The 27,814-nt window shown below is 42.4% G+C and overlaps 1 protein-coding gene and 1 long non-coding RNA gene across 13 annotated transcripts in view; one reads left to right on the top strand and one right to left on the bottom strand.

The window, feature by feature from the left end:
* Positions 1–27,814, bottom strand: LOC134807927 (uncharacterized). Its single transcript, XR_010149569.1, has 3 exons — positions 27,481–27,814; positions 7,496–7,619; positions 1–917 (listed from the first exon to the last, which is right to left on the bottom strand). It is a non-coding gene; the product is annotated as an uncharacterized LOC134807927 (long non-coding RNA).
* EML4 (EMAP like 4) overlaps positions 26,825–27,814 on the top strand; it is a 162,993-nt gene continuing 162,003 nt past the window's right edge. For 7 of the 12 annotated variants that reach the window (XR_010149563.1, XR_010149562.1, XR_001715736.4 and 4 more), the window contains exon 1: positions 26,843–27,147. Coding sequence is in view for 3 of the 12 variants with exons in the window: in XM_016948427.4 (XP_016803916.3) it covers positions 27,123–27,147 (25 nt within the window). In the remaining 9 variants the exon portion in view is untranslated. Of the gene's footprint in view, positions 27,148–27,814 lie in introns of all 12 variants that reach the window. The other 5 variants (XR_010149565.1, XM_063789926.1, XM_016948426.4 and 2 more) reach the window with 4 other exon arrangements.

Raw genomic sequence — 27,814 nt, 5'->3', positions numbered from 1 at the left:
GACTTCTTAACCCATGGAGCTTTGTGCTTTATTATGTAATGGCTATTTTTATTTTATGAGAATCAAAGGAAGTTTAAGAAATATCTTTGTTCTTGAGCACTTACAGTAAGAAAGGGCTTCATGGGGGCGGCTACACGCACTTCAAACACTAGCTGGCATGTGAAGTGTGTAGTAAAGTCAAAGCTGTTTTAGGGAATTTGGATGTTAAAGGATCTGTTCAGTGATTTGGGCAGGATTGCAACATCAATTACTGCATTTTGTTCCCATAAAAATAAATTCTTTGGAATTCTCTTATAGGGTCTGGTCCAGCAACAGAGAAGTATGACAGGTAATTAGGGTGCATGCATGCTTTGTTGTAACGACTTCCCTGCCAGAGCTTTGGCAGGCAGGAGGTTAGGAGGAGAGATGAAATATGGACTTGTTTGAGGCAGCTGTCTTGCCTCGCTGCAGGCTCCGTCACACAGACCTCATTTTGATCACCTGTGGCTGCAGGAGGCGGCTCCATGGTCCATCCTGCAGAGTACCTTGGTTATACAACTATGACCTGGTTTCTCCAAGGCCACTCCAGCCTTGAGGACCATGAGGCTGTGAGTCATAATCACCGTAGCATTTACTCCTAAATTCAACTCCTGCTTACTTTCCTCCTTGACTTTCCGTCCTCCCTTTCTTGGGCTACTCAGGTCCTTTTCTGATGTCATTTCACGCTATAGAGGCCCCCTGTAGCCACTGCAGGCCCCGCCATGGCTGCTCCTCTCTGCTTGTCTTGAAGTCTGTCCTCATTGCTGCTGCTTTTTCTGGGATACTTCAAATTGCGGAGAGAGTTCTTTTCCTGTGATTATAGCTCTTTCTTCCAATTTTGACTAGTCTGGCGTCTCTGTGATTATAGCTCATTAGGACTCCCAAGGCTAGAGAGGGCACTTAAAAAAAAACAGTTGCCTTGTTTTTATTTTTTAAGATAACATTTATTATAACTTACTTTTGCAGAGCACTATGAAAAAGAAAGTAATAATGGTCATTAATCCCACAGTCCAGATAACCCCTAACAGTATTTTTAAAAATAAAAGTAATACATACACAGGGGAAGAAAATTAAAACAGTAAAAAAAGGTATAAAAGGAAAAATACCTCTTCTGCCCTGACTTTTTCCCCTAAAATATAACCAGTGTTACTATTTTTTGTGTGTGCATCCTTATTATGACATATTTATGTATGTCCTCTAACAAAATTTTCCATGAGGGAGATCTTACTGTATTAATCATTCTGCATCTCATTATTTTCACCTTAAACGCCATCTCGGAGATCTTTCAGACACGAGCTGCAGATATACTCTTTCTCTTTTTTTTTTTTTTTTTTTTTTTTTGAGGCAGTCTCTGTCGCCCAGGCTAGAGAGCAGTGGCGCGATCTTGGCTCTGCGACCTCTATCTCTCGGGTTCAAGCAGTTCTCTGCCTCAGCCTCCTGAGTAGCTGGGATTACAGGTGCCTGTCACCACGCCCAGCTAATTTTTGTATTTTTAGTAGAGACGGGGTTTCACCATCTTGGCCAGGCTGGTCTTGAACTCCTGACCTCGTGATCCACCCACCTCAGCTTCCCAAAGTGCTGGGATTATAGGTGTGAGCCACAGTGCCCAGCCATACTCTCTACTTTTAATGTCTGCACAATCTTTGTTAGGAGAGAATGTGCCTTCCAAGTGAAAGGCACTCAGCTAACGTCATTCCTGGCCCCTTTCTGTCCCTTTACTTCCACCACCCCTTGAGTGCAGAGTGATTTATCTGATTATATAAATTGAACCTTTCAGGTTCAATTCTGCCCTTTTCTTCTTAGGATGGAGTTGCCTACCACTCCCCCAGAAGTGGGCAGAACTGGAGAATGTCTATCCAATTCGGGGTTTCCATAGTAGGAAGCCTATTTGTCTCTCAGTATGAGATAACACATGGTGCAGCATGCAAATTAGCCTTCATCAGAGAGATTTCTGCCTTCATCTGCCGTTTTCTCAGTTTGTTCAGATTCTGAACAGGGAAGAAGGCTGCTATGTATTGGGCCTTTTCAGAGTCCTCACATGTTATTCCTTATTTGTATGTATCAAAATGTATTTAATCAGTTTCCTTTTTTTTTTTTTTTTCGAGACAAGGTCTTGCTTTGTCGCCCAGGCTGGAGTGCAGTGGCACAGTCTTGGCTCACTGCAGCCTCGACTTCCCAGGCTCAAATGATCCTCCCACCTCAGCCTCCCAAGTAGCTGGGACTACAGGCACATGTCACCCTACTCGGCTAATTTTTTTTGCCCAGGCTGGTCTTGAACTCCTGGGCTCAAGCGATCTGCCTGTCTCATCCTCCCAAAGTGCTGAGACTACAGGAGTGAGCCACTACACCCAACCAATCAGTTTCCTAATGATGGATGTTTAGGTGGTTTCCAGTTCATTGCTAGAACAAATAACACCTCAGTGAATATCTTTAAACGTATATCTTGGTAAACTTTTTGCAATCACATCAAAAAGTAGATTCCTGACCGGGCACAGTGGCTTACGCCTGTAATCCCAGCACTTTGGGAGGCTGAGGCTGGTAGATCACAAGGTCAGGAGTTCAAGACCAGCCTGGCCTAAATGGTGAAACCCTGTCTCTACTAAAAATAAATAAATAAATAAAAAATAAAAAGTAGATTCCTTACAGATATTGCTAGACCAAAGATGTGTCTTAGTGTCCCAAATAAAGATGGGAGAAAAAGATTACCCTCAACCTTAATAAAAGTTGAAAAGGGGGTGCCTAGATAATATACTAATAATTATAATGGCAATAATTAACATTGATTTATTTCTTACTGTATGCCAGGTTCTGTGCTAAGCACTTTATGTATACTAATATTTTTAAATCCTCGTAACAGCATTATGAGAGTGACTATTATTATCTCAGGTGTTTTTTTTTTCTTTTTTTTTTTCTTTTTGAGACGGAATCTCGCTCTGGCCCCCAGGCTAGAGTGCAGTGGTGCAATCTCGGCTCACTGCAAGCTCCACCTCCTGGGTTCATGCCATTCTCCTGCCTCAGCCTCCCGAGTAGCTGGGACTACAGGCGCCCGCCACCACGCCCAGCTAATTTTTTGTATTTTTAGTAGAGACGGGGTTTCACCGTGTTAGCCAGGATGGTCTCTATCCCCTGACCTGGTGATCCACTCGCCTCAGCCTCCCAAAGTGCTGGGATTACAGGCATGAGCCACTGCGCCTGGCCTATTATCTCAGTTTTTTATAGTTGAGGATACAGAGATCAAAACTGTCAAATAACTAGCCCAAGATCACACAGCTAGTAACTAGCAGAGATGGAATTCAAGTCCCTGTTTGTGTAATTTGAGAATTTATACCTCTAAGCACCAGACTAAAGGGTGTTCCCCATGGCACAGGGTGGTTAGTAGTCTGGTCTAGAATTTGAAAATGTGTGAAGACCATTGGCTCAGATCTCAGCTCCCACATGCGTGTGTGTGTCTGTGTGTGTGTGTGTGTCTGTGTGTGTGTAATCATGATTAAGAACACAGAACCTGCAGTCAGACTATATGGGTTCAAATCCCACCTTTGTCTCTTACCAACTGTGGAATGACTACCTTAGTTTCGTCATCTGCAAAATGGAGACTTTTAAGAAGATTAGGTTATTTAATATTTGTAAAACACTAAGGAACACCGCCTGACATCAAGTAAATTTTTCATAAGTGTTTGTTATTCATTTATTTTACAATTATTTGTAATTCTAAAAGCAATATACAAATTCATATTTGTATAATACTCAATAATCCAAACAATATTCAGATATATATAATAATAAATGAAAGTCCCCCTCACCTTAAGCTTCTGCCACCACCTGACGCCACTGATTCCCATTCTTCCCTTTATAGATTAATGGTTAGTGTCTATGCCTTCAGACCTTGTTGTTTTTAACATGCATTTTTCTTTATACGTATGTAGTTTTATTTGTACACAACTGAGATTATTCTACTGGGAGAGTAGCTTAGCATAGTGATTAATAAATGGACACTGGCGCAACTTTGTCTGAATTCAAGTCCCAGCTCATCTATCTACCCACTGTGTGACCTTAGACAAGTACCCTAACCTCTGAGACTCAGTTTTCTCATTAATTTCCACAATGAAACATGACAAGTACCTGACTTATTATGGAGATTAAATGAGTTAATATATGTAGAGCTCTTAAAACAGTGCCCGAGACAAAAAATATTCAGTAAATGTTAGTTCTTATAATTACTCCTACATGTGCTGTACTGGGACTTGCTCTGTCTTTTTAACAATATATCTTACAGGTTATCCCACAACAGCATATATAAAAATGCCTCATTTAAAAGCGGCTATAGGACAGGCAGGGTGGCTCATGCCTGTAATCCCAGAACTTTGGGAGGCTGAGGTGGGTGGACTGCTTTGAGCTCAGGAGTTCAAGACCAGCCAGCCTAGGCAACATGGTGAAACCTTGTCTCTTAAAAAAAATAAATAAATAAACAAACAAACAAAAAAATTAGCCAGGCATGGTGGCACACACTGTAATCCCAGCTACTTGGGAGGCTGAGGCTGGAGAATCACTTAAACCCGGGAGGTGGAGGTTGCAGTGAGCCAAGATGGTGCCACGCACTCCAGCCTGAGTGACCCAGTAAGACCCTGTCTCAAGATTTAAAAAAAAAAAAAAGTGGCTACATAGTGTTTCATAGTACAACCATATTGTAGTTTATTTAGATTTGCCCCAATTTGGGTTGTTTCTAGCATTTGTATTCTTTCTCATGTGAGAATGTAGAATTCTAGAGTGAACACCAGTCATCAGTATATTCCACTTCATTTAACAAACATATATGTCACTTACTACATGTCAATTTCCTAATCATCTTACTCATTTAATACTTATATTAACTCTATTAAAGTAGGGGCTATTTAATCCCTATATAACAGATGGGGAAATTGAGGCACTGGGTAGTTAAGTAACCTGCCCAGGATAGCATGGCCAGGAAGCTGGGGACTAGGATTCCAACCCAGGCAGTCTGGCTCCTGAGTCCATGCTCTTCACCACCACACTCAGAACCTCTCTTCTGTGTTCTAAAATCTGTGGCCTGCACTTCATTAGAACCCCGAGCCTCATCTCATCACAGTTTGCACCTATACTGTGGATGGGAATTCACCGTCTTTGGAATACACTTAGGAATATACAACTAATGTAAGGGATAACATGATTGCTAAACCAACCCGATTCTTTGAACTACCAGAAGCGAGCCTGTCTAAGGACTGCTCCTGACAACAGCCAGCCAGCACTGAGAAAGCTCTTCAGTGATGATACCAGTACGTTCCTCCAGAGGCCCCGGGTCTGGTCTCTCAACTGTGCTTCTGTGCCACGCTGGCCCACTGAGCAAACTCACAATGCAGGGCAGCAGACAGCCTTAAAATAAACAAACATCTTTTTGTTGTGCCTGGTTAGGGAACAGTATCTATCCAATTAGGTAGTAGAAAACTCATGTAAATAATCTGTCCTTTTTTTTCAATTCCTGCTATGTGGGAGTCTTTCACAACTGACTTGGCCAACTCAAATTCCTAAAATGCTAAGGTTCAGAAAGTCTGGTCAAAATTTGCTAGTAAAATATGAAACTCTGTCTTCTCTGTCCTCTATCCCCCACCCCTACCCTCAAGCTACTTTAGCTTTCAAACATGCATGAAATGCTTTTTTCTTTAAAGATATGGGTGAGCTATTTCTTTTGGAGTATGTCCAGACAATCTGGCAAATGCACACTTGGCATTAGCCACAGGGAAGCACATTTAAAAAAAAAATCGGAGCAACAAATAAAATTAGGGCAGACTATGGGCCTACCCTTCTTACAAATCAGAATATCTTTCCAAGTGGAAAACTTCATGAAACTCAGTGGGTTTAATTTTTTTTTCTTTTGCTTTGTTAATGGAAAAATATACATTCACAGACACATGTAATTTAATATTCTGGAAAGTTCTGACATTAATGATAAGAGTTTACATTTTAATTTCAAATATTATTGCTCATTCTAACATATTAAAACCTGCATTTTTCCTTTTATAAATATACTTCTATCTCTGGGTTGTGTCCTTATGAAAAGAAGTACCAAAAGCCAGTCTTTCACTCATCCCAAAGCTTAACTTTTGGCTCAAGGAGCTTCCTATCCTGTTCCAGCTGTGACATGTTGAAAGTAGACCTGGAAATTGTGGACAATTTGCTATACTCTATGAATCTTTGCTGTGGTTCTACTCCTTTGCATTTTAGGAAATAAGGTAGGAGACAGGGAGTTGTATCAGGCCATTCTTGCATTGCTATAAAGAAATACCTGAGACTGGGTAACTTATAAAGAAAACAGGTTTAATTAGCTCATGGTTCTGCAGGCTTTAAAGGAAACATCATGCTGGCATCTGCTGGGCTTCTGGTAAAGTCTCTGGGAGCTTTCAATCATGGCAGAAGACAAAGCGAGAGCAGGCACTTCACATGGCAAAAGCAGGAGGAAGAGAGAAAGAGAGAGAGTGGGAGGGTGGTGCCACACACTTTTACATAACCAGATCTCACAAGAACTCACTATCAGGAAGACAGCATCAGGCTATGAGGGATCCACCCTCATGATCCAAACACCTCCCACCAGGTACTACCTCCAGCATTGGGGATTACAATTTAATATAAGATTTGGGTGGGGACAAATATCCAAAACTGTATCAAGAGGGAATCATGGGGAGAGGCTCTGATAGGAACAGGGAATGGGTCCTGTTCAGGGACTCCTTTCTACTTTTACTGTTCACATCATCCAAAGGGACAAACTGCCTTTACAACATATGTTTAATCCAACTCCTCTCACAGAGAGATAGTTGAGCAAGGTGTAGACTGGTTTGGGATGGAACAATAGGCTAGTCTTACCCTTGATCACAGCACATAAAGCTGGATATCGAATACAGGAAACGATGTCGCAGCAGATTATTAAGACCAAAGACAGGCCAGGCACGGTGGCTCACACCTGTAATCCCAGCACTTTGGGAGGCAGGGGCAGGCGAATCACCTGAGGTCAGGAGTTCAAGACCAGCCTGGACAACATGGTGAAACCGTCTCTACAAAAAATACAAAAATTAGCCAGACGCAGTGGCACTTGCCTGTAGTCCCAGCTACTCGGGAGGCTAAGGCAGGAGAATCACTTGAACCTGGGAGGCAGAGGTTGCAGAGAGCCAAGATAGCACCACAACCTCGGCAACAGAGTAAGACTGTCCCCCACACCCTCCCCCCCACAAAAAAAAACCAAAGACCAAAGACAGAGGTTGATTGCAAAAGAGTTGATCCATTTTTTTTAATTAAAATACCAATCAATCGGCCAAGCATGATGGCTCACGCCTGTAATCCCAGCACTTTGGGAGGCCGAGGCAGGTGGATCACCTGAGGTCAGGAGTTTGAGACCGGCCTGAAACAACATATAGTGAAACTCCATCTCTACTAAAAAATACAAAAATTACCTGGGTGTGGTGGCACATACCTGTAGTCCCAGCTATTTGGGACACTGAGGCAGGAGAATCGCTTGAACCCGGGAGGCAGAGGTTGCAGTAAGCTGAGATCACTCCACTCTACTCTAGCCTGGGTGACAGAGTGAAATTCCGTCTCTCAAAAATACAAAACAAAAGAAAATATCAATCAATCACACACAAAAAAAATCAATCACCATGCCCTCCTGGCCCCTGTTAAAGAAGTAGACTCAGCAGCCATGTTTTGTACCATGAGATCTAGCTCTCTGGACTCATGAATGATTGGATCGGGGTGGGCACCTGATATAAGAGCAACCAAACCATAGATTGGCTAGATTCCCATGACCTGTAATCAGATATGAAAAGATACATTGGACCCATCAGAGCTTCTCTCTCAGAAGAATGGCATGAAAGCAGAGAAATTACCAGTTCATAGCAGGACAGAAATGAGTATGGCTGAACTATAGCTATACTGATGAAATACAGTGAAGACTTACAAATTTGTAATTGGTAAAGTGTATAGCCACCTCAAATTGAGAACTAGCTTTTAGCACTAGTTTCTCTGAAGCTAGCCCTTTATGGTTTTTGTTCTTGGGTTTCCAAAAGCTTCCATTATCTTATCATGTATTTTTCTGAATGTTCTTATACTTGAGCTAACTGGAATGAGTATCTGATACTTGCAGCCAAAATAAAGCCAAACTAAAGCATTATCAAATAGGCAAGCAAAAATGGAGCCAAAATAAAGGAGACTGAGTAATCGGGAAAGTCTAAACCAGAAGTAATACAAGTGGGTGACTTTGTTAAGGCTCATGAGGTTGCAAATAATGTTACTGAAATCAATTCAAGTCAATGAAAGAAGAAGGAAAAAAAGGAATTCATATATTCATGTGGAGGATACTGAAGTAGCTCAAGGACAGCCAGGACTCTTAAACATTAGTTCCAGACAGTTCCTCAAACTGTTAATCATAAAGTTATTACCATATGACCCAGCAATTCCACTCCTATGAAAACATATGTGCACACAAAATGTACACCAATGTTCATGGCAGCATTACTCATGATAGGCAAAAGGTAGAAACAACTGAAATTCCCACAAAGTGATAACCAGATAAACAAAATGTGGTATGTCCATATGATGGAATATTATTCGGTTATAAAAAGAAATGAAGTTCTGATACATACTACAAAATGGGTTAACCTTGAAAAACGTAATGCTAAGTGAAAGAACCCAGACACAGAGGGCCACATATTGTATGATTGATTCCATTTATATGAAATGTCCAGAATAAACAAATCTATATAGACAGAAAGTAGATTAATGATTGCCAGGGGCTGGGTAGAATGGGGAATGGTGGGCAGTGACTGCTAGTGAGCTCAGAGTTTCTTGTGGAGGGATGAAAATGTTCTAGAATTGGATCATGGTGATGCATAACTCTATACTAAAACCCACGGAACTGTACACTTTGAAAAGTTGAATTTTATGTCATGTGAATTATATTTCAATAAAGCTGTTATTATAAAAATTTTTAAATATATAATTTTTATAATTATATATACATATATAACAAAACAAACAAAAAACGAATGTCACAAAGTGGAAAGCCAGGAAGAAACCACACAAGACTTTCTCACACTCTCTCTCCTCTCTGTGTCCCTGTGGACACCTGTTTCATTCTTGTCACTCTACAAATCTTAGCTTTTACATGCACATGGTAGACAGATGATGGCTACCCCACCATTCAAAATTTACATGTTGTGATAGAGACTGACTAGATGGTCACCTACCCATTTTCTCTTCTTTCTGGGCATACAACTGGACTGTGTTTCCCAGCATCCCTTCCTGTCAGGTAGGGCCATGTGATGAACTGTGGCCAGTAGAAAGGGGGCATGGTGCATACTATTTCAGGTCTAACCCATTTAAAAAATCTCCTGTGCACCTCTTCAGCCTCTCCCTCTTCCCTTGACTAAGGTCTTAGAAAATAGTGAAGCCACTAGATGGAAGGAACCTGGGCACTTAGTAAAATTTATGGAGCATAGCATTTCCCTCATCTCCATCCTCCATTGGCCTACATTAAAGCATGATATGGTTGAGAAATAAACTGAAGCCGTTGAGATTTGGAGATTGTTTGTTATAGCAGTTAACCTTCTCTGACCAATACATATGTATCCTCTGTATAGGAGACTAACTCAGATTGACTGGGTTAATCTCAATTCTAATTTGAAATCCTCAAGTGAGAAAATCATATTATCTCAAACGGTGTCAGATGGTTTCCTAGTTCAGTCAACTGACATCAAGGAATGAGGTTACAGGGCATAGATACAGTCTCCTAGGGGCCTATCCATGTAAGTCAACAGCATTTCTGAGAGGAAAGATGTCTACTATAGTGATTAAATATTAGGGGTCATTATGAATTAGAGAGATGAAGGTACAATGCCTAGTGCGCACACGCACACACACACACACACACACACACACACATGCTCTATTTCCTAATTCTAAAGTTCCTTGTAGGCAATTTGAAAAATACAAAAAAAATTGTCACCATTTTTTAGCACTTCCTTTCCTCCTTAATTCCCATTTTTTTCCTTCCTCCCATCTTTCGAGGCAATAAAGTGTAGTAGATAAGAGAGGCTAAATCCCTAGAATGACATGACCTGGTGTATGTTTGTTTCCACACTGCTATAAATAAATACCCAAGACTGGGTAAATTATAAAGGAAAGAGGTTTAATTAACATATAGTTCCACATGGCTGGGGAGGCCTCAGAAAACTTACAATCATGGTGAAAGCAGAAGGGGAAGCAAGGACCTTCTTCACTTGGAGGCAGGAGAGAGAAGTGTGAGGAGTGAAGGGGGAAGAACCCCTTATAAAACCATCAGATCTCATGAGAACTCACTCACTATCGTGAGAACAGCATGTGGAAACTGCCCTCATGATCCAATCACCTTCCAGTGGGCCCCTCCCTTGACACATGTGGATTATGGGAATTACATTTCAAGAAGAGATTTGGGTGCGGACACTGCCAAACCACATTACCTGGATATAGCCTACCTTTACCATTTTTCTGGATCTGTGGCTTTGGGGAAAAGTACTGAATTGCTCTCTGTCTTAATTTTTTCATCCATATGGTTAATGATAGCACTTACCAGAGGGTTCTCATGAAGATTAAGTGAGTTAATACATGTCCAGTGCTTAGTATAGTGCCTGGTTCATAGTAAGTACTTACTCACTATTAGCTGTTATTATGTATCTGAAACTGCATTCCAGTGTTTCTGCATCCTTTCTTGAATATTCTAAGGATGGAAGATTACTTTGTCTTTAGGGGAAACTCTTTTTATTTTATTAATTTATTTTTTTTTAGACAGTGTCTCGCTCTTGCGCCCAGGCTGGAGTGCAGTAGTGCCATCTCGGCTCACTGCAACCTCTGCCTCCCGGGTTCAAGCTATTCTCCTGCCTCAGCCTCCTGAGTAGCTGGGATTACAGGCAGGTGCCACCACACCCAGCTAATTTTTGTATTTTTGGTAGAGACAGGGTTTCACCATGCTGGTCAGGATGGTCTCGAACTCCTGACCTCATGATCTGCCCACCTCAGCCTCCCAAAGTGCTGGGATTACAGGTGTGAGCCACCGTGCCCGGCCTATTCTATTCTATTCTATTATTTATTTATTTTTGAGAGAGAGTCTTACTCTGTCACCCAGGCTGGAGTGCAGTGGTACAATCTTGGCTCACTGCAACCTCCGCCTCCTGGGCTTAAGTAATTCTCCTGTCTCAGCCTTCCTAGTAGCTGAGACTATAGGCATGTGTCACCATGCCCGGCTAATTTTTATATTTTTAGTAGGGACAGGGTTTCACCATGTTGGCCAAGTTGGTCTTGAACTCTTGTCCTCAAATGATCCACCATCCTCGGCCTCCCAAAGTGCCGGGATTACAGCCGTAAGCCATTGCTCCAGGCCAGGGGCAACTCTTTTTAAATTCTTGAGGACCCAAAGGAAATAACAAACAACTGTGCTTGGAAGTCCCTGAACCAGTGGAGTAATCCAAACGCAAATGTTTTAGATGAAGACACTGAGGTTTCCGTTTAACAATGCAAAAAGCCATTTTTATTGGGAGCAGGTATAGCTGTCCAGACTATCGAGTTTCCTCTGCTGATGGTCAGAAACAAGAACTCCTATTGAGTCAATAGGAGGAGATGCCCTCTGGGAGGGTGAGGCAAACCTTTGCACAACTGTGGCAGGCTGAAAACAAAGGAGTGGGCCTGTGGTGGAGAGTCCCTGGAAAGAGGCTTACAGGGAACTTTAGGAGCAAATGATATCTAATGTTCAGTGTTAAAGTTTTTTTCTGCACTGTAATTCTCCATGTAATCCTTGAGACTTTGTAAGGTTTGTTAAAATTGTAGCCAGATGATAGAGAATGACAGTCAGCTGGAAAAGCCATTTTGAGACATGTGAGAAGTGATTGGGGAAGGAGGCTGGGGCAATGCTGTGGAGTGCATGGGGATCAGGTAACAGGATGAGTTGGGGAATATGCAGACATGTGTTGGAGGGTCTCAGAAATACCCAGAGAGGGGACTGGACTGCTGTGACCGTAGAGAATGAGGAGAAGAGTTACGGCATATGAAAGTACATAAATCCAGTGAGGCTGGGAAAACTGGAGGATCTCTCTCTCTCTCTCTCTCTCCATACATGAATCGTGTGTTTGTGTATATGTGTAGAATATATATCGACATTGGGTTTATAGGATATGTAGATAGTTTTTCACCTTGTTTTTCACTTAACTTTATATCATGAGCCTTTCTTAATTTTTTTTTTTTTTTTTTTTTTTTTGAGACAGAGTCTGGCTCTGTCGCCCAGGCTGGAGGGCAGTGGCGCGATCTCAGCTCACTGCAACCTCCGCCTCCCAGGTTCACGCCATTCTCCTGCCTCAGCCTCCCGAGTAGCTGGGACTATAGGCACGCACCACCATGCCCAGCTAATTTTTGTATTTTTAGTAGAGACGGGGTTTCACCATGTTGGCCAGGATGGTCTCGATCTCTTGACCTTGTGATCCGCCTACCACGGCTTCCCAAAGTGCTGGGATTACAGGCATGAGCCACCATGCCCGGCTCTTAATATTCTTTAATATTGTTCAAGTATATAATGAATAATGGCCTCAATAACCTATTGTATGATTATGCTATAATTTATTTAGCTGAGGTCAATTATGGGACATTTAGATTTTTTGCAGTTTTTCACTTTTATAAATAATACTTGCAGTGAATATTCTTACCTATTCTTTGCATATTAAATAACTCATTTTTTGAGTTCTCAGAAGTGTATATTCTATGGCAAATGGTATGAACAATTTTAAGGCTTTTGGTAGATTAACAAATTGCTGGCTAGAAAGATCATACCTAGGGCCAGGTGCACGCCTGTAATTCCAGCACTTTGGGAGGCTGAGGCCAGGGGATCACCTAAGCTCAGGAGTTCAAGAGCAGCCTGGGCAACAACATGGTGAAACCCCGTCTCTACCAAAAAAAAAAAAAAAATAGCCAGGAGTGGTGGTGTGCACCTGTGGTCCTTGCTGCTCTGGAGGTTGAGGTGGGAGGATCGCTTGAGCCTGGGAGGCAGAGGTTGCAGTAAGCCGAGATTGTGCCACTGCACTCCAACCTGGATGACAGAGTGAGACCCCATATAAAAAAAAAGAAAGAAAGAAAGATCATACCCTTGAAGGACTCCATAAGCACCCCCAGCCTCCCACCCTGAAATTATATAGGCATACATTTCATCATATCATGGGGTTACTTGCAGATTTTAGGGGATGAGGTGTGCTCATTTAAAGAAAATGAACATAGTCTGGCATGCTGGTGCCTGTCTGCAGTTCCAGCTACTCAAGAGGCTGAGGTGGGAGGATCGCTTGAGCCCAGGAATTTGAGGCTGCAGTGAGCCATGATCACACCACTGCACTCGAGCCTCGGTGACACGGGAGAGACCTTGTATCCAAAGAGAGAGGGAGAGAGAGAGAGAGGCTGAATATGATGGACACAGGAAGGCATTTGCTTAGTTACCAAGAGGTTTCACTAACAAAATATACCTCAGTTTTCATGTCAGAAGAACCGCTTTTATTTACTTGCACAATAGTCTCTCTTTAGCAGTTTTGGCAGCAGAGAAACATCAGTATCTCTTTTTTTTTTTTTTTTTGAAACGGCGTCTCGCTCTGTCACCCAGGCTGGAGTGCAGTGGCGCGATCTCGGCTCACTGCCAGCTCCGCTTCCCGGGTTCACGCCATTCTCCTGCCTCAGCCTCCCAAGTAGCTAGGACTACAGGCGCCTGCCACCACGCCCGGCTAATTTTTTTGTACTTTTAGTAGAGACTGGGTTTCACCATGTTAGCCAGGATGGTCTCGATCTCCTGACCTCGTGATCCACCCGCCTCGGCCTCCCAAAGTGCTGGGATTACAGGCTTGAACCACCACGCCAGGCCATCAGTATTTCTTATAAAGAGAGCTCTCTAGCTTTCCTCACAGGGAGCTAATTCTTAATTCTACCTTTTCTACTTTGGAGGCGAGGTGAGATAATCCATTCTTTGGTGTCATGATTGAGGGAAAACCTTCTCTCCAACTCTCAAATTTACCCCTACAAGTAGGTATCCTGGCTCAAGCTAAATGCCTACTAGGCTTACATAACATATTATAGTGACCATGACCTTATGTTAAATGCAATGGAATTGAAACCCAGAACTAGTGTTCTCACTAATAGTTTCCACCTTATATAGAGTAAATGTCATCATGGAAATATCAAAGGGGAAATGTGATGGGGGCAGGGAGACCATTTATAGGACTGGGCTGACATGGAATGATGTCCACTAGAACATGAAGGGTTTCAAGGCCGAGTGGATGTCACAGCCATGAGATGAATGTTGCAAGTGATATGTTCATACTCACACCAGCTGTCCTGGCTCTCCCTTAAGTGCATATCTCAGTTCAGGGATAACCATGAGCAGCTCAGAGCCCTCAGCACCCCAGGTGGGCAGGAATGTGTAGGGCACGGGCCACTTTGAAACCTCTACCCTGTTCCTGACCCTATTCCCACATGGGGAAAGTATGGGTCAGGGAAAGCATCTATGCAAGCTGTTCAATGAGCATGTTTTAGGCGTAGCAGTTTTTCTCTGACTTCATTAATTCATGGGAAGTAATTCTCTAGAAGTACATTAGAGCTCTTTTACTTGTTATAAACAACACTGTTGCTGACTACCAAAGTAATGCAGTACAGTGTAGAAATAGAAAAAGGAATAAAAGTCATCCACAATCCCAGAACCCAGAGATAACCACCATTAACATTTTAGTAAATGTTTTTATTCATTTATCCATAGATCTATAGACACATGGTCATCTCTTTTGTAATTCTGAGATCATACAGTAGTACTATTTTGTAATCTCCTCTTTTCATTTAACAAAATGTCAACATTTTCCCACATCATTAACCAGTTTTACAATATGTGGTTTTTTTTGTTTTGTTTTGTTTTGTTTTGAGACGGAGTATCTCTCTGTCACCCAGGCTGGAGTGCAGTGGTGCAATCTCGACTCACTGCAACCTCCACCTGCCAGGTTTAAGTGATTCTTCTGCCTCAGCCTCCTAAGTAGCTGGGATTACAGGCATGAGCCACCACGCCCGGCCTACACTATGATTTTTACAGCTGCACAGTATACTAACCTATGGATGTAGCATTAATTATTTAATCATGACCATCTGAGTGTACCTGTAAGTTGTTTATGTTATTGCACCATTAAAAATAATATTGTGAGAAGACTTACTGTTAGACAAATCTTTGAATATGGCTCTGATTATTTCCCTTGGGCTAATTCCTTAGTGTGAAATTGCTTAGTTAAAGGTAGTCACATTTTGGAGCTTTCGATAAACAGTACTAACTTGCTCTCCAGAAATGTTGAATATTTCACACACCTGTATATGAGAGTACCTGTTTAACTGTCTTCTCATCTATGCTAAAGAATTTTTTCTTTGTTTGTTTGTTTCGAGACAAAGTCTCGCTCTGTCGCCGAGGCTGGAGCGCAGTGGCACGATCTCGGTTCACTACAACCTCCGCCTCCTGGGTTCAAGCGATTCAGCTGCCTCAGCCTCCTGAGTAGCTGGGACTACAGGAACATGTCACCACGCTCAGCTAATTATTATTATTATTATTATTATTATTATTGGTATTTTTAGTACAGACGGGGTTTCACCGTGTTACCCAGGATGGTCTCAATCTCCTGACCTCGTGATCTGCCCGCCTCGGCCTCCCAAAGCGCTAGGATTATAGGAGTGAGCCACCGTGCCTGGCCAAGAATTTTTTAAAAAAACACCTTTTACCAGGCACAAAAAGACAAACTGCATGTTCTCACTTATTTGTGGAATCTAAAAATAAAAACAATTGAACTCATGGAGATAGAGAGTAGAAGGATGGTTACCAGAGATTGGGAAGGGTAGTGGGAGAGGTAAGGGTGAGGTGGGGATGGTTAATGAGTACAAGAAAAAAAACCAGAATGAATAAGACCTAGTATGTTATACCACAAGGTGATTATAGTGACTAATAACTTAATTGTACATTTTTATATAACTAAAAGATTCATGCCTGTAATCCCAGCACTTTGGGAGGCCGAGGCAGGCAGATCACGAGGTCAGGAGATTGAGACCATCCTGGCAAACACGGTGAAACCCCGTCTCTACTAAAAACACAAAAAATTAGCCGGGCGTGGTGGCGGGCGCCTATAATCCCAGCTACTTGGGAGGCTGAGGCAGGAGAATGGTGTGAACCCAGGAGGTGGAGCTCGCAGTGAGCCAAGATCGTGCCACTGCCCTCCAGCCTGGGTGACAGAGCGAGGTCTCAAAAAAAAAAAAAAGGATAATAATTGGATTGTTTGTAACACTAAGGATGGATAACACACTAAGGATGGATACCCCATTTTACATGATGTGATTATTGTGCATTGCATGCCTGTATCAAAGATCTCATGTACCCCGTAAATATATACACCTACTATGTAGCCACAAAAATTAAAATTATAAGTTAGAAAAAGCCCAACTTTTCAAATTTGATTTCCATCAGATGTTATCTCCTCATTTTAGTTTTTACTGCTTTCTTTCTTTTTGGGACTTTATACATTTAGAGACAGGGTCTCACTCTGTTGCCCAGGCTGGAGTTCAGTGGCACAATCAGGGCTCACTGAAGCCTCAACCTCCCAGGCTCAAGTGATCCTCCCACCTCAGCACCTCATCACCTGAGTAACAGGGACTACAGGCATGCGCCACCATGCCTGGCTAATTTAGACTTTGTTTTTTTGAGATGGAGTCTCGCTCTGTCACCCAGGCTGGAGTGCAGTGGCACGATCTTGGCTCACTGCAACCTCCACCTCCCAAGTTCGATACTCCTGCCTCAAGCCTCCTGAGTAGCTGGGACTATAGGCACCCACAGTGATGCCTGGCTAATTTTTGTATTTTTAGTAGAGACAGGGTGTTTTGGCCAGGCTGGTCTCAAACTCCTGACCTCACGTGATCCGCCCACCTCAGCCTCCCAAAGTGCTGGGATTACAGGCGTAAGCCAACACGCCTGGCCATAATATTTGTATTTTTAGTAGAGACGGGTTTCACCATGTTGTCCAGGATGGTCTTGAACTTGTGATCTCGGGTGATCCACTGGCCTCAGCCTCCCAAAGTGCTGGGATTACAGGCATGAGCCACAGTGCCCGGCCAAATTTAGACTTTTTTAGAGCAGTTTTAGGTTCACAGCAATATTGACAGGAAAGTACAGAGATATCTCATATGCCCTCTGCCCTACACATCCATAGACTCCCATTATCAACATCCTGCAACAGAGGGGTACATTTGTTACAATCAATGAACCTACGCTGACACATCATTATCACCCAAAGTCCATAGTTTACATAAGGGTTCACTCTTAGTGTTGTGCATTCTATGGGTTTGGATAAATATGTAATGACATGTATCCACCATTATATCATCATAAAGAGTATTTTCACTGACCTAAAAAGCCTCTGTGCCTATTCATTCCTCCCTCCCCACTTACCTCTGGCAACCACTGACATTTTTACTGTCTTCTTAGCTTTGCCTTTTCCAGAGTGTCACATAGTGGAATTATACAATATGTAGCCTTAGTAATATGCATTTAAGTTTCCTCTGACTCTCTTCATGGCTTGATAGCACATTTCTTTTTAGCACTGCATATTTCACTGTTTGGATACACCACAGCTTATTTACTCATTTACCTACTGAAGGACATCTCGGTTGCTTCCAAGTTTTATCAATTATGAACAAAGCTGGTATAAATATGTAGAGATTTTTGTGTGGATGTACTGATTTTTAAATGTTCTTATATACACTTATTAGTGATTTGTATTTCTTCTTTTATGAAATGTCTGCTCACATCCTTTTTCAAGCCTACATTTTTTTTCTTTTTTTTTGTTTTTGAGATGGAGTCTCGCTCTGTCACCTAGGCTGGAGTGCAGTGGCACGATCTCAGCTCACTGCAAGCTCCACCTCCCCAGTTCAAGCCATTCTCCTGCCTCAGCCTCCCGAGTAGCTGGGACTACAGGCGCGTGCCACCACATCTGGCTAATTTTTTGTATTTTTAGTAGAGACGGGGTTTCACTGTGTTAGCCAAGATGGTCTCGAACTCCTGACCTCGGGTGTTCCACCCACCTTGGCCTCCCAAAGTGCTGGGATTACAGGCGTGAGCCACTGTGCCCGGCCTTGCCTACATTTATTGACCTGTGGTCTGGCCAACTTGATAAGCCTGGTTGCATGCAGGATACTGGATAACTGAGACCAGCAACTGCTGGCAATAACAGGAAGATGCTTCCCCCACAATTTTGGCCCTGGGAGGAACGTGGGCTCTTCCACGGGAATGTTTTCTCACTTTTGGGTAAGGACAGCCCATTTCACATGAAGGACTCTCTGGACCTGGGTCATGGCTCACCTCATGGGCTGATGCAAAAATGCCACCATGGCTGGGCATGGTGGCTCACACCGGTAATACCAGAACTCTGGGATGCTGAGGTGGAAAGATTGCTTGAGGCCAGGGTTTGAGACCAGCCCTGGCAACATATCGAGACCCCATCTCTACAACACCACCAAAGTCACATTTTGGAATTGAATTCAGGTTTCAGTTCTGAGGTAACCTTGTACTCATTTTAGTTTTATAACAGATCCTCTAGAAACTTCAATCATCACAGTTTAAATGGAAGGGAAGCCTTATCTGAAAATGTCATTCAGCTAAGTGCAAGTCTCCCAGGTACTCAAGAAGGAAAAGTCCCTATTCTGACTGGGAAGACTTTGATGATGAGCATCATTGGCTTTATGCAACTAGACATGCTCTGTTATTACAGACCATTCACATCTTGATCAAACACTCAGTTTGGGCCAAGCAAAGTTTTAGCCTAAGAAGAGAGTGAGGAATGATACAAAAAGCTTTTTGACCATGTATCTGGAGACACACTCATGTATGTGCACACATGTGCCTTCTGTTTGCACGTATAGGCACATATAATTATTCTAAAAGAAACTAAAGGGAATAATATGCACAAAAGCAATTATGCATTTTTTATTTTTTTCCTATTTCTTTTCTCCCCAAAATTGCAGACTGCCTAGATGCAAATTAATACAGTAACACCAAAAGAACCCTAAAGTCACAGCTGATTGCTCTGATGAACCTATGACAGGCACTAGAAGATTGCTTACTAAAGTCTGCAAGCAAAATAAAGAAACAATTTCTTACACCCATTGTAAAGGCTCTGTGTGCTTTAATTACATCCACCAAAGACCATAAACTCAGGGTGGGAAACTTCCATGTCTTTAATCTTAATTGTTGTAGTCCAAGTATTTCATTGCACTTGAAAACCACTTATGACTTCTTACATTTCTAGTTAAAATTTATTTTTTAAATGCATGGTTTTTGTTTTTGTTTTTGTTTTTTTACTCATAGACTTCTAAGTAAAAGTCCATAGACTTGGAAACAGAAGGGTTTAAAGTAAAACAAAATAAATCTTAGGTTTTATTGTTATTATTACTTAAGTCAGAGGCAATTTTAACTTTTTGTCTTTATATAGCTTCTTTACAATGTTTTGATACTGCATTTGATCGTTTGGTTATTGGATATAAAGTTTGTGTTTTAAAGGACCGCAAACTAATGATTTTTTAAAAATGTGCAATTGAGATGTCATCTAATGATACACCTGTTTCTGGTTAATCAGAATGTTTTATCAAATCCTTAAAAGCTTACTGAGGTTCAACTGTGGTTTGGGATAAAATATACATAGATGAGGAATATTTGACTTATTTTTGTGTGGAACGTGAAGTAGCATAAAAAATAGACTTTTCAAAGAAGAATAAGACATGATGAATAAGAAACTGTTATCCAGGAAATTGGTACTATATTAGCCTACAATACAGACAAACTGAATAATGGAGTAATGAGGATAGTATATGGGTGAGGAAAGAGCATCCAGTAGATAACTCAAGAAAAGCCTAGGAAATCAGGTTCTTTGGCCTATGGAGATGGGAGAGAGAACTTGGTAACCCTTGTTTGCAAGCATACTGAGGTAATCTCAATTCTAAAAATTTGCCTCTTTAGGCTGGGCACAGTGGCTCATGCCTGTAATCCAATCCCTTTGGAAGGCTGAGGCAGGAGGATTGCTTGAGCCCAGGAGTTCAAGACCAGCCAGGGCAACATGGCAAAACCCCATCTCTACCAAAAACAAAACAAAACAAAACCACACACACACACAAAAAAAATTAGCCGTGTGTGGTGGTGTGCACCTGTAGTCCCAGCAACTCAGAAAGCTGAGGCATGAGGATCGCTTCAGCCCAGGAGGTTGAGGCTGCAGTGAGCCAAGATCATAATGCTGTACTCCATTCTGGGTGACAGAGTGAGACCCTGTCTCAAATAAAATAAAATAAAATAAAATAAAATAAAATAAAATAAAATATTCCTCTTCATCACACTTCAGCTCAATTTTCTGTTTCTGATCTTCTTTATTCATTCATTTAACAAATATTTATTGAACACCTACCATGTGCCAGGTGCTCTTCTAGGAGCTGGGAATTCAGCAGTGAACAAAACAGACAAAATCCTGCCAAATTCCTTTAAACTGTAGCCTGCATTTTTTTCTTTCCACTTTCAGACCCCCCTTTCAGTCTTTAATCCCCTGCAACTTGATTTTTTCCTCCACCATCAAGATAAACAACTCTCTAAAGACCAGTGATCTTGTAATCACTAAATCTAGTATCCGTTTCTCACTTCTCATCTTCCTTGGACTCTGTAGCATTTAACAGCTTCCAACTTCCATCATTAAAAAAAACAACAACAACAAAAAAAACAACCTTTTGGCTCCTTTTGGTTCTGTGATAGGGCACTAGCAGGATTTGCCTTCTATTGCTGTTATTGTTTCTTCTCTGACACCTTCTCTTGCCTCCTAAATATTGGAGGTCCCTCAAGTTCTACATTCTGCTCATTTCCATTTTTTCCCTTAAATCTTTTTCCTCTAAGATTTCTCATAGCTTAAACCATCGGCTCTATTGAGAAGTCTCCTGCGTGTATATTCCCAGACCCAACCCTCTCCTAAACCACAGTCCACATTTCAAACTGTGTGCTGGAGGCTTCCATCTGGACATCTGGTTATGACGCCAAGCACAATCTGTTTAAAACTGAACGCAGCACTTGTACCACTCAGAGTTCTCTATTGCAAACAACAGAAACCCACTCTGGCTGACTCAAGCAGAAAACAAATTCACTGGGAGGCTATCAGGTAGCTCCTTCAGTTGATGGGAAGATCAGAGGGCCAGGCACAGAAAATGGGCAGAAACCCAGGCAGTGTAGGGCACAGAGAGCATGGGCAAGTTTACTCTTTAGGAGTCTAGTGAGGACGTTGCCCTGGAGTGGGCTGCCCTACTTCCTACCTCTGCACACCATCACTGTTGCTCTTCAATTTCTCAACCATCTTCAAGCATGGTCTCTGACTGCTAGTTTTTGTATCACTGCCCTCCAACTCATCCCTGCCATTAAAAGACCTGGGTTGAGGCATTCACTTGGCCTAGGTCATGTGCCTGGGCCCCAGCTGTCAAAGATGACCTCTGATTCCCTTCAGCTTCCCACAAAGGTTAATTCATCACTGTATTTTCTTTTCTCCAGTCACATCATTTCTTTAAGTTCCCATTTTAATATAATGCTGCCATTATTCTCTCCATCACTGGGAGCTGAACCTGGATAACCTGTTTTACTCCCTCCTCTTCCTTAGCTTCTGAGGCAATCAGTCCACCCAGCCCTGCGAGGGTTTTGTTTGTTGTTAATTCATTTGTTTTCCTTCACACGATTTTTTTTTTCTTGGTGCTTTCTGCAGCTACTGCTTCACTGCAAGTCTCCTAATTGGATTCCCCACTTCCAGTGCCTCTTCCAATGTGTCCACCTGGTTTAATCTTCCTAAAGCAATGCTTTGATCATATCACTTTGCTGCTAAAACTGCATTGTTGGTAGGCGTCTCAGTTTGGTGTTCAAGGATCTCCACAACAGAATCCCATTGAGACCAAAAGGCAAACTGGTGCAGCGAAGAGTTTGATTTTCAGATGTAGATGGATATGGGTTCAAAACTTGATTTTCCCATTTTATAGTTTTATACTCTTGAGGCTCATTTTCCCTGTCTGAAAAATGGGGATAATGAAACCTACCACTTAAGGACATTCATAAGTCAGAACTTTGAAAGTTGAAATGGTATTATATGTTGTATTTAGGTTGCAACATCAACCCACAGATGCTTATAATAGGCAATATTCAATTTCAGACCTGTCTGGTTCAAAACCTTAAGTAAGGCTGTCATCAGTGTGGTTTAACACAGGCAGGTTAGGATCAGCATGCTACATGTTTTTGGGGCTAAGTGGCAATCTAACCACCAATTATGGCATTGTTCCTAATTTCAAACTGCTGACTTACAAATGACCTTTCGGAAATATTTTATTTGCAAGTAGAGAACTTCCTGTGTTATTAATTTTGAGAATTGAATTTCCTTGATTGGCTGCTTTCCACTCTAATATTTCTATTTAAAAGTATTTCCCCGCAGAATATCAATTTTGTAAGGGGTTGCTATGAACTCTTCACGGAGAAAAATTTTACATTTATGATGGACACATGAAAATTATTAGCTATTATCTCTAAGGCTTGCCCAACATCCAGTAAATGTAGTAAAGCTATAACACATAAAAAGAAACTTTAAAGTTGGTTCCACAATCTCAACAAGTTCAAATCTCATTTCATGGCATAAATTCTGAATTAGCATTGGGAAAACTTAGCTCTGCAGGCAAGGCTAGTTGTCTTCTTTCTGCTAGTCATGGATGGCACCATGAGAACTGCCAAAATTAACCTCAACAGGCATTCGTTCACTCACTCATGCATCTATGCAGCAGGTCCTCCAACTGAGGTATGGCTTGTGATCCCCACAGGATAGATTTCAGTCTCATAAGTTCTCACCAAGAATTTACAGCACTACTAATTGCTTGATTCTTTTCTGAAGTCAGCAAGTCTGGAAAGTCTTACGAGAGAGATAACTATCATGCCAAGATTGGTAAAACAGTTATTTAATAAGTATGCTATTTTAAACCAGTCTCTACAGACACAGTTTATGAGTGTCTGAATATGCAGTGTAATATATTTTTTGTTTTTGCATTTTAATGTTTTCAAAAAATGAACACTTATATGATTAAAATAAAATAAGAGTGAAATCCCCCATATCTCTCCTCTACCCTTTCCTTCTTCTACTTAATTTCATTTCTCAGAGGCAGCTACTTTTGACACTTTGGGGTATCTCCTCTCAAACTCCTTTTATTTCTCTTGCAATAATTTTGAAGTTCTCCCTAGGCATTCTTTATGGTTAGAAGCTAGAACAACATTGCCATTTAGCTTCTTATAGATTTTGGAATTCTTTTACACATTGCTTACATTAAACATATTATAAAAATGAAGAATCACTTTTTTCCCCCACTCAGGTATTAACTCTGATTTTTTTCTATCATATTTATGCTTACATGGACTACAGGTTTATACAATCTATATAGTTCCATGACTATAGGGTTTCATTTTTTAAATAACATTCAAATAATGAAATAAAAGGAACTGAAGACCCAGCATACGTAAAAAAACCCCTTAATTTTCCTTGACATTTATTTTAAAATGTCTGCGGGAGAGAAAAGCAAGCAGACAAAAACAGTTTATAGTTACTTTTCAAGATCATCTAGCTAGTGAGAGTAAAACAAAGAGATTGAATAGGAATCTTATTTTTCTTCAAACATTAGGTCAAGACTTTGACAATGTATCTTCACAAGTATTCTGAAACTCCTCCCACAACATACTTATCTTGACATAGAGGGGAAGGTAAGTATGCAGAGTCAAGATTCGATGTATAAAGAGAATGTTCTGGCCAGGCATGGTGGCTGAAGCCTGTAATCCCAGCACTTTAGGAGGCCAAGGCTAGGCGAATCACTTGAGGTGAGGAGTTCGAGACCAGCCTGGGCAACATGGCCAAACCCTGTCTCTACTAAAAATACAAAAATTAGCTGGGCGTGGTGGTGCACAACTGTAATCCCAGCTACTTGGGAGGCTGAGGCATGCTAATTGCTTGAACCCGGGAAGCGGAGGTTGCCGTGAGCTGAGATCGTGCCACTGCACTCCAGCCTGGGCAACAGAGTGAGACCCTGTTTCAAAAACCAAAACCATAAAGGGAATGTTCTAAGTTTTTATTATTTGATATAGCTATATTTAGCCTTTTCCAATAACTGGGATCCTGAAAAACGGCACATATTTTGCATTTGCCTGAATTAAGTTATACTTAAGGAGCTCAAAGAGGCAATGGAACTCCACATTGAAAATAATCTAAAGATAAATCCTTTGTTAAGGTGAATAACCAAAATAACCCTCCAGTAATTCGTAACTGTTTAGAACCTTTGTATTTGTGTGTGTGTTTGATGATAATGTTCAGCTATGGTTTCACTTTTGAAAGATGTATGTTAAATTTTATTTTATCATAGTAGTATTAGAGGCTTAGATTGCAAGATCTACTTTGATAAATATAAAACAAAAATTCTGGCTGCTTTAAAACTGTCAGGCACTGGTTGTTGAAACAATGTATTCAGATTGACTAATTTTCAGAATTCTTCTATGTTTGTTCATTATTCAATAAATATTTATCAAAAAGCTGTTCTGTAATATGCACTAAGTATATAATAGAGAGCAAAAACAGGTACAAAATAAGAGCTGCTAATACCTACTGAGCACTTATAACATATTGTGCCCTGTTTTAAGTGCTTTACATATATTACCTCATAGCATCCTCTCAAAAACTCTAAGAAGTAGAAGTGTTATCATCTCCATTTTGCAGTCAATAAAATGGAGGCCCAGAGAGGTTAGGTAATTTGTCCAGTGTTTCATAGCTAGTACATGATGAGTTGGGATGTGAATCTGGGCAGCATGATTCCAGAGTCTGTACTCTTAACTGCTGGGATATACTAACTCTCCTATATTTTAACAGCTTTCCTTGTAGTATACAGTATAATGAATGAGATGCTTATTGAATAAATCATTCAAGCAAATGAAAAATTTTAACTCTGATGAATGCCACGAAGGGGAGTGTGGCAGAAACCAGGGAGCTGTTACCAAAATATGTCTCTTTTCCTTCTGGATACACAGACTACATTCCTAGCCTCCCTTGCAGTCATGTGACCAAGTTCTGGCCAGTGGAATGTGGACAAAAGGGAGGTACACACTTCCAGGTCTGGACCATAAAACATATGTATACCAATATGCCAAGTTCTTATTCTTTTAATCGACCTAAGGCAGAGAGTGTGGCCTGAAGACACAAAGGAACAGCTGTCAGAATTGAGAACTTCTCAAACATTTACTTAGGCTTAATAGAAACTTACACATATGAAAATGCCCATAGCAGAAGGAACATTGGGTAAATCATTTAAGTTTGAAGAGAAGGAAATTTTAGACACCGTTTAGTCTGTAACCTGAATTTATCTTGGCTGCGTTATGGCCAGTCTCCATATAGTATGGTATTCAGAAGAAATACAGGTCTTATATCCAAATAAGAAATGCAAAGTAATTTACATTTTTAGGGAAGATTTTTAAAGAGGCAACAAAGGGAGACGTATACCCCAAGAAGGTTTAACAATCCTTTCAATCATTTAATTCCTCTAAGTCTCTCTCATCATTACATATTTCTTGTCTCCCTTCTTGTTTGTCCCTCTCTCCTGCAACTCTGTGTCGTAGGACTCTGTTTTCCCCTAACTCAGCTTTTTATTATATATTTATCAATTTATTATGTATAGATCAATTCAGTTCTTCAGTACCTTACAGCTCTTCTCTCTCTTACTCTAATCTGCACAACTGAGCCCCAGGAGGGACTTGACAAACCATGAGAAAGTCTTCAGAAGTATGGGAAATCGTGTTGGGGAAGGGAGGAAGAATATGAACGCTATGTATATTTACATGTTTTGGTTACATGTCCAGACAACCAATTTGCAAATGAATAAAGTGAGGCCTAAATAAATTAGGTGATTTGAAACTCTTGAGTCATACGGAGTTGGGCCTAGAACTCAGTGGTACTTCATTTGAAACAACCCTTATTATGGTTCCCTAGCAGGCCATCCTATAGCCTGCCATATATGGTCGTTTTGCACCCCTAGACGACAGAACGCTAGGGAGAGTAAGGAAGGCTGAGTATTTGCTTCTACTAGGTTGGATGACCTTGGGCAGGTTGTCCTCTCTAAGGCTCTGTGTTTTTCTTCATAAGAAGGGTTAGACAAGATCAACTTTTGGGTCATGTCCAGCACTAAAATTCCTTGCTTCTGATCTGTCCCGGGCCCTGCGGCTGTGGCAGTGGTGGTATCGAGCTAGTCAAGAAGCTTCGCCCCTATTTGTCCCCCACCCTACTGGGGGAGAGGGAGAACCTCTCCCTCTTGGTTGCTTCTTTAGTGTCCTTGTAGGACCCACGTGGTGGTCATCTCCCGTCAGGGGTGTCCAGACTTGGCTCTGCAGGCTTCCCAGGGGCCACATAGGGAGAGGATCCTTCATGCATCAGAGTATCGCAGGCCAGAGTCTATGCCTTATCCCCACCTGTTTGGAACCAGCTTCCAAACCGTGGTCCCCAGCCTTCAGCAGGCCTACCGCGCAGGCGCAACCACCAGCCTGGCGCGAGGCGGACAAACGCCGAGGCCGAGGCAAGGTGAGAGGGCGGGGCTGGCAAGACCCCGCCTCCGTGGCGTCACGTGGGAGGCGGAGTCGGAAGTGTGACGACGTGCGCGGGGCGGGGCTACTGCTGCGCGCGGGCGCGGGGGCGGGGCGCGGCGCGGCGCGGCGCTCGCGGCTGCTGCCTGGGAGGGAGGCCGGGCAGGCGGCTGAGCGGCGCGGCTCTCAACCTGACGGGGAAGTGGTTCGGGCGGCCGCGGCTTACTACCCCAGGGCGAACGGACGGACGACGGAGGCGGGAGCCGGTAGCCGAGCCGGGCGACCTAGAGAGCGAGCGGGTCAGGCTCAGCGTCGGCCACTCTGTCGGTCCGCTGAATGAAGTGCCCGCCCCTCTGAGCCCGGAGCCCGGCGCTTTCCCCGCAAGATGGACGGTTTCGCCGGCAGTCTCGGTGAGTACGGCTGGGGAGTCCTGCCTCTTCTGCGAAGGGTAGGAACTTTTTTCCTTCCGCACACAGCCCAGGCCCTGCCCTCCCGCCTGCCCCTCGGGGTGGCAGCGGCTCCACTGCACATGTTCCCTTCGAGGCTGCCGCCCCTCCGCGGACTCCGGTGGACTGAGGGCCCCTCCCCCATGTCCAACTCTCCTCTGTGCCAGACCCTCCTTTCCTCCCGGAGCCCCTTTCAGTGCGGGGCCCTCGTTCCCCCAAAGTGGGAACCCCTTCCCTCTCAGGCCCCCCAATAGCTGGCACACCCCTCCCCGTACACTCACGGCTCCCTCCACTTACCCCCCTTCAGAGTTGGGACACTTCTTCAAATCCAGGCTCCTCTTCAGGGTACAACGTTCCACCACCTTTCCACATACACGCCTCTCTTTCAGGGTGGGGATCGCCTTCACCCGAACAGAGGCTCGTTTTTAGGGGAGGGACCCTCATTCCCTCTTCAGGAAGGGGGCATCCCCCGCCCCCAAGTCTTCACTTTAGATTTGAAGGCGACTTTCCAGTATCCTTAAGAGTAGTAGGCAACTTCCTTTTCACTCCCTCCACTTCTCTGAGCATTTTGCAGTGGTGGAGAGACCTAGAAGCATCGGAGCATCATTTGCTTAATGCAGGAAAGGAAGAG

The sequence above is a fragment of the Pan troglodytes genome, chromosome 12, assembly GCF_028858775.2.
Source record: "Pan troglodytes isolate AG18354 chromosome 12, NHGRI_mPanTro3-v2.0_pri, whole genome shotgun sequence".
Taxonomy (NCBI): Eukaryota; Metazoa; Chordata; class Mammalia; order Primates; family Hominidae; genus Pan; species Pan troglodytes.
The sequence above is the reverse complement of the archived record's forward strand: the minus strand, read 5'-3'. Positions and strand labels throughout refer to the sequence as shown.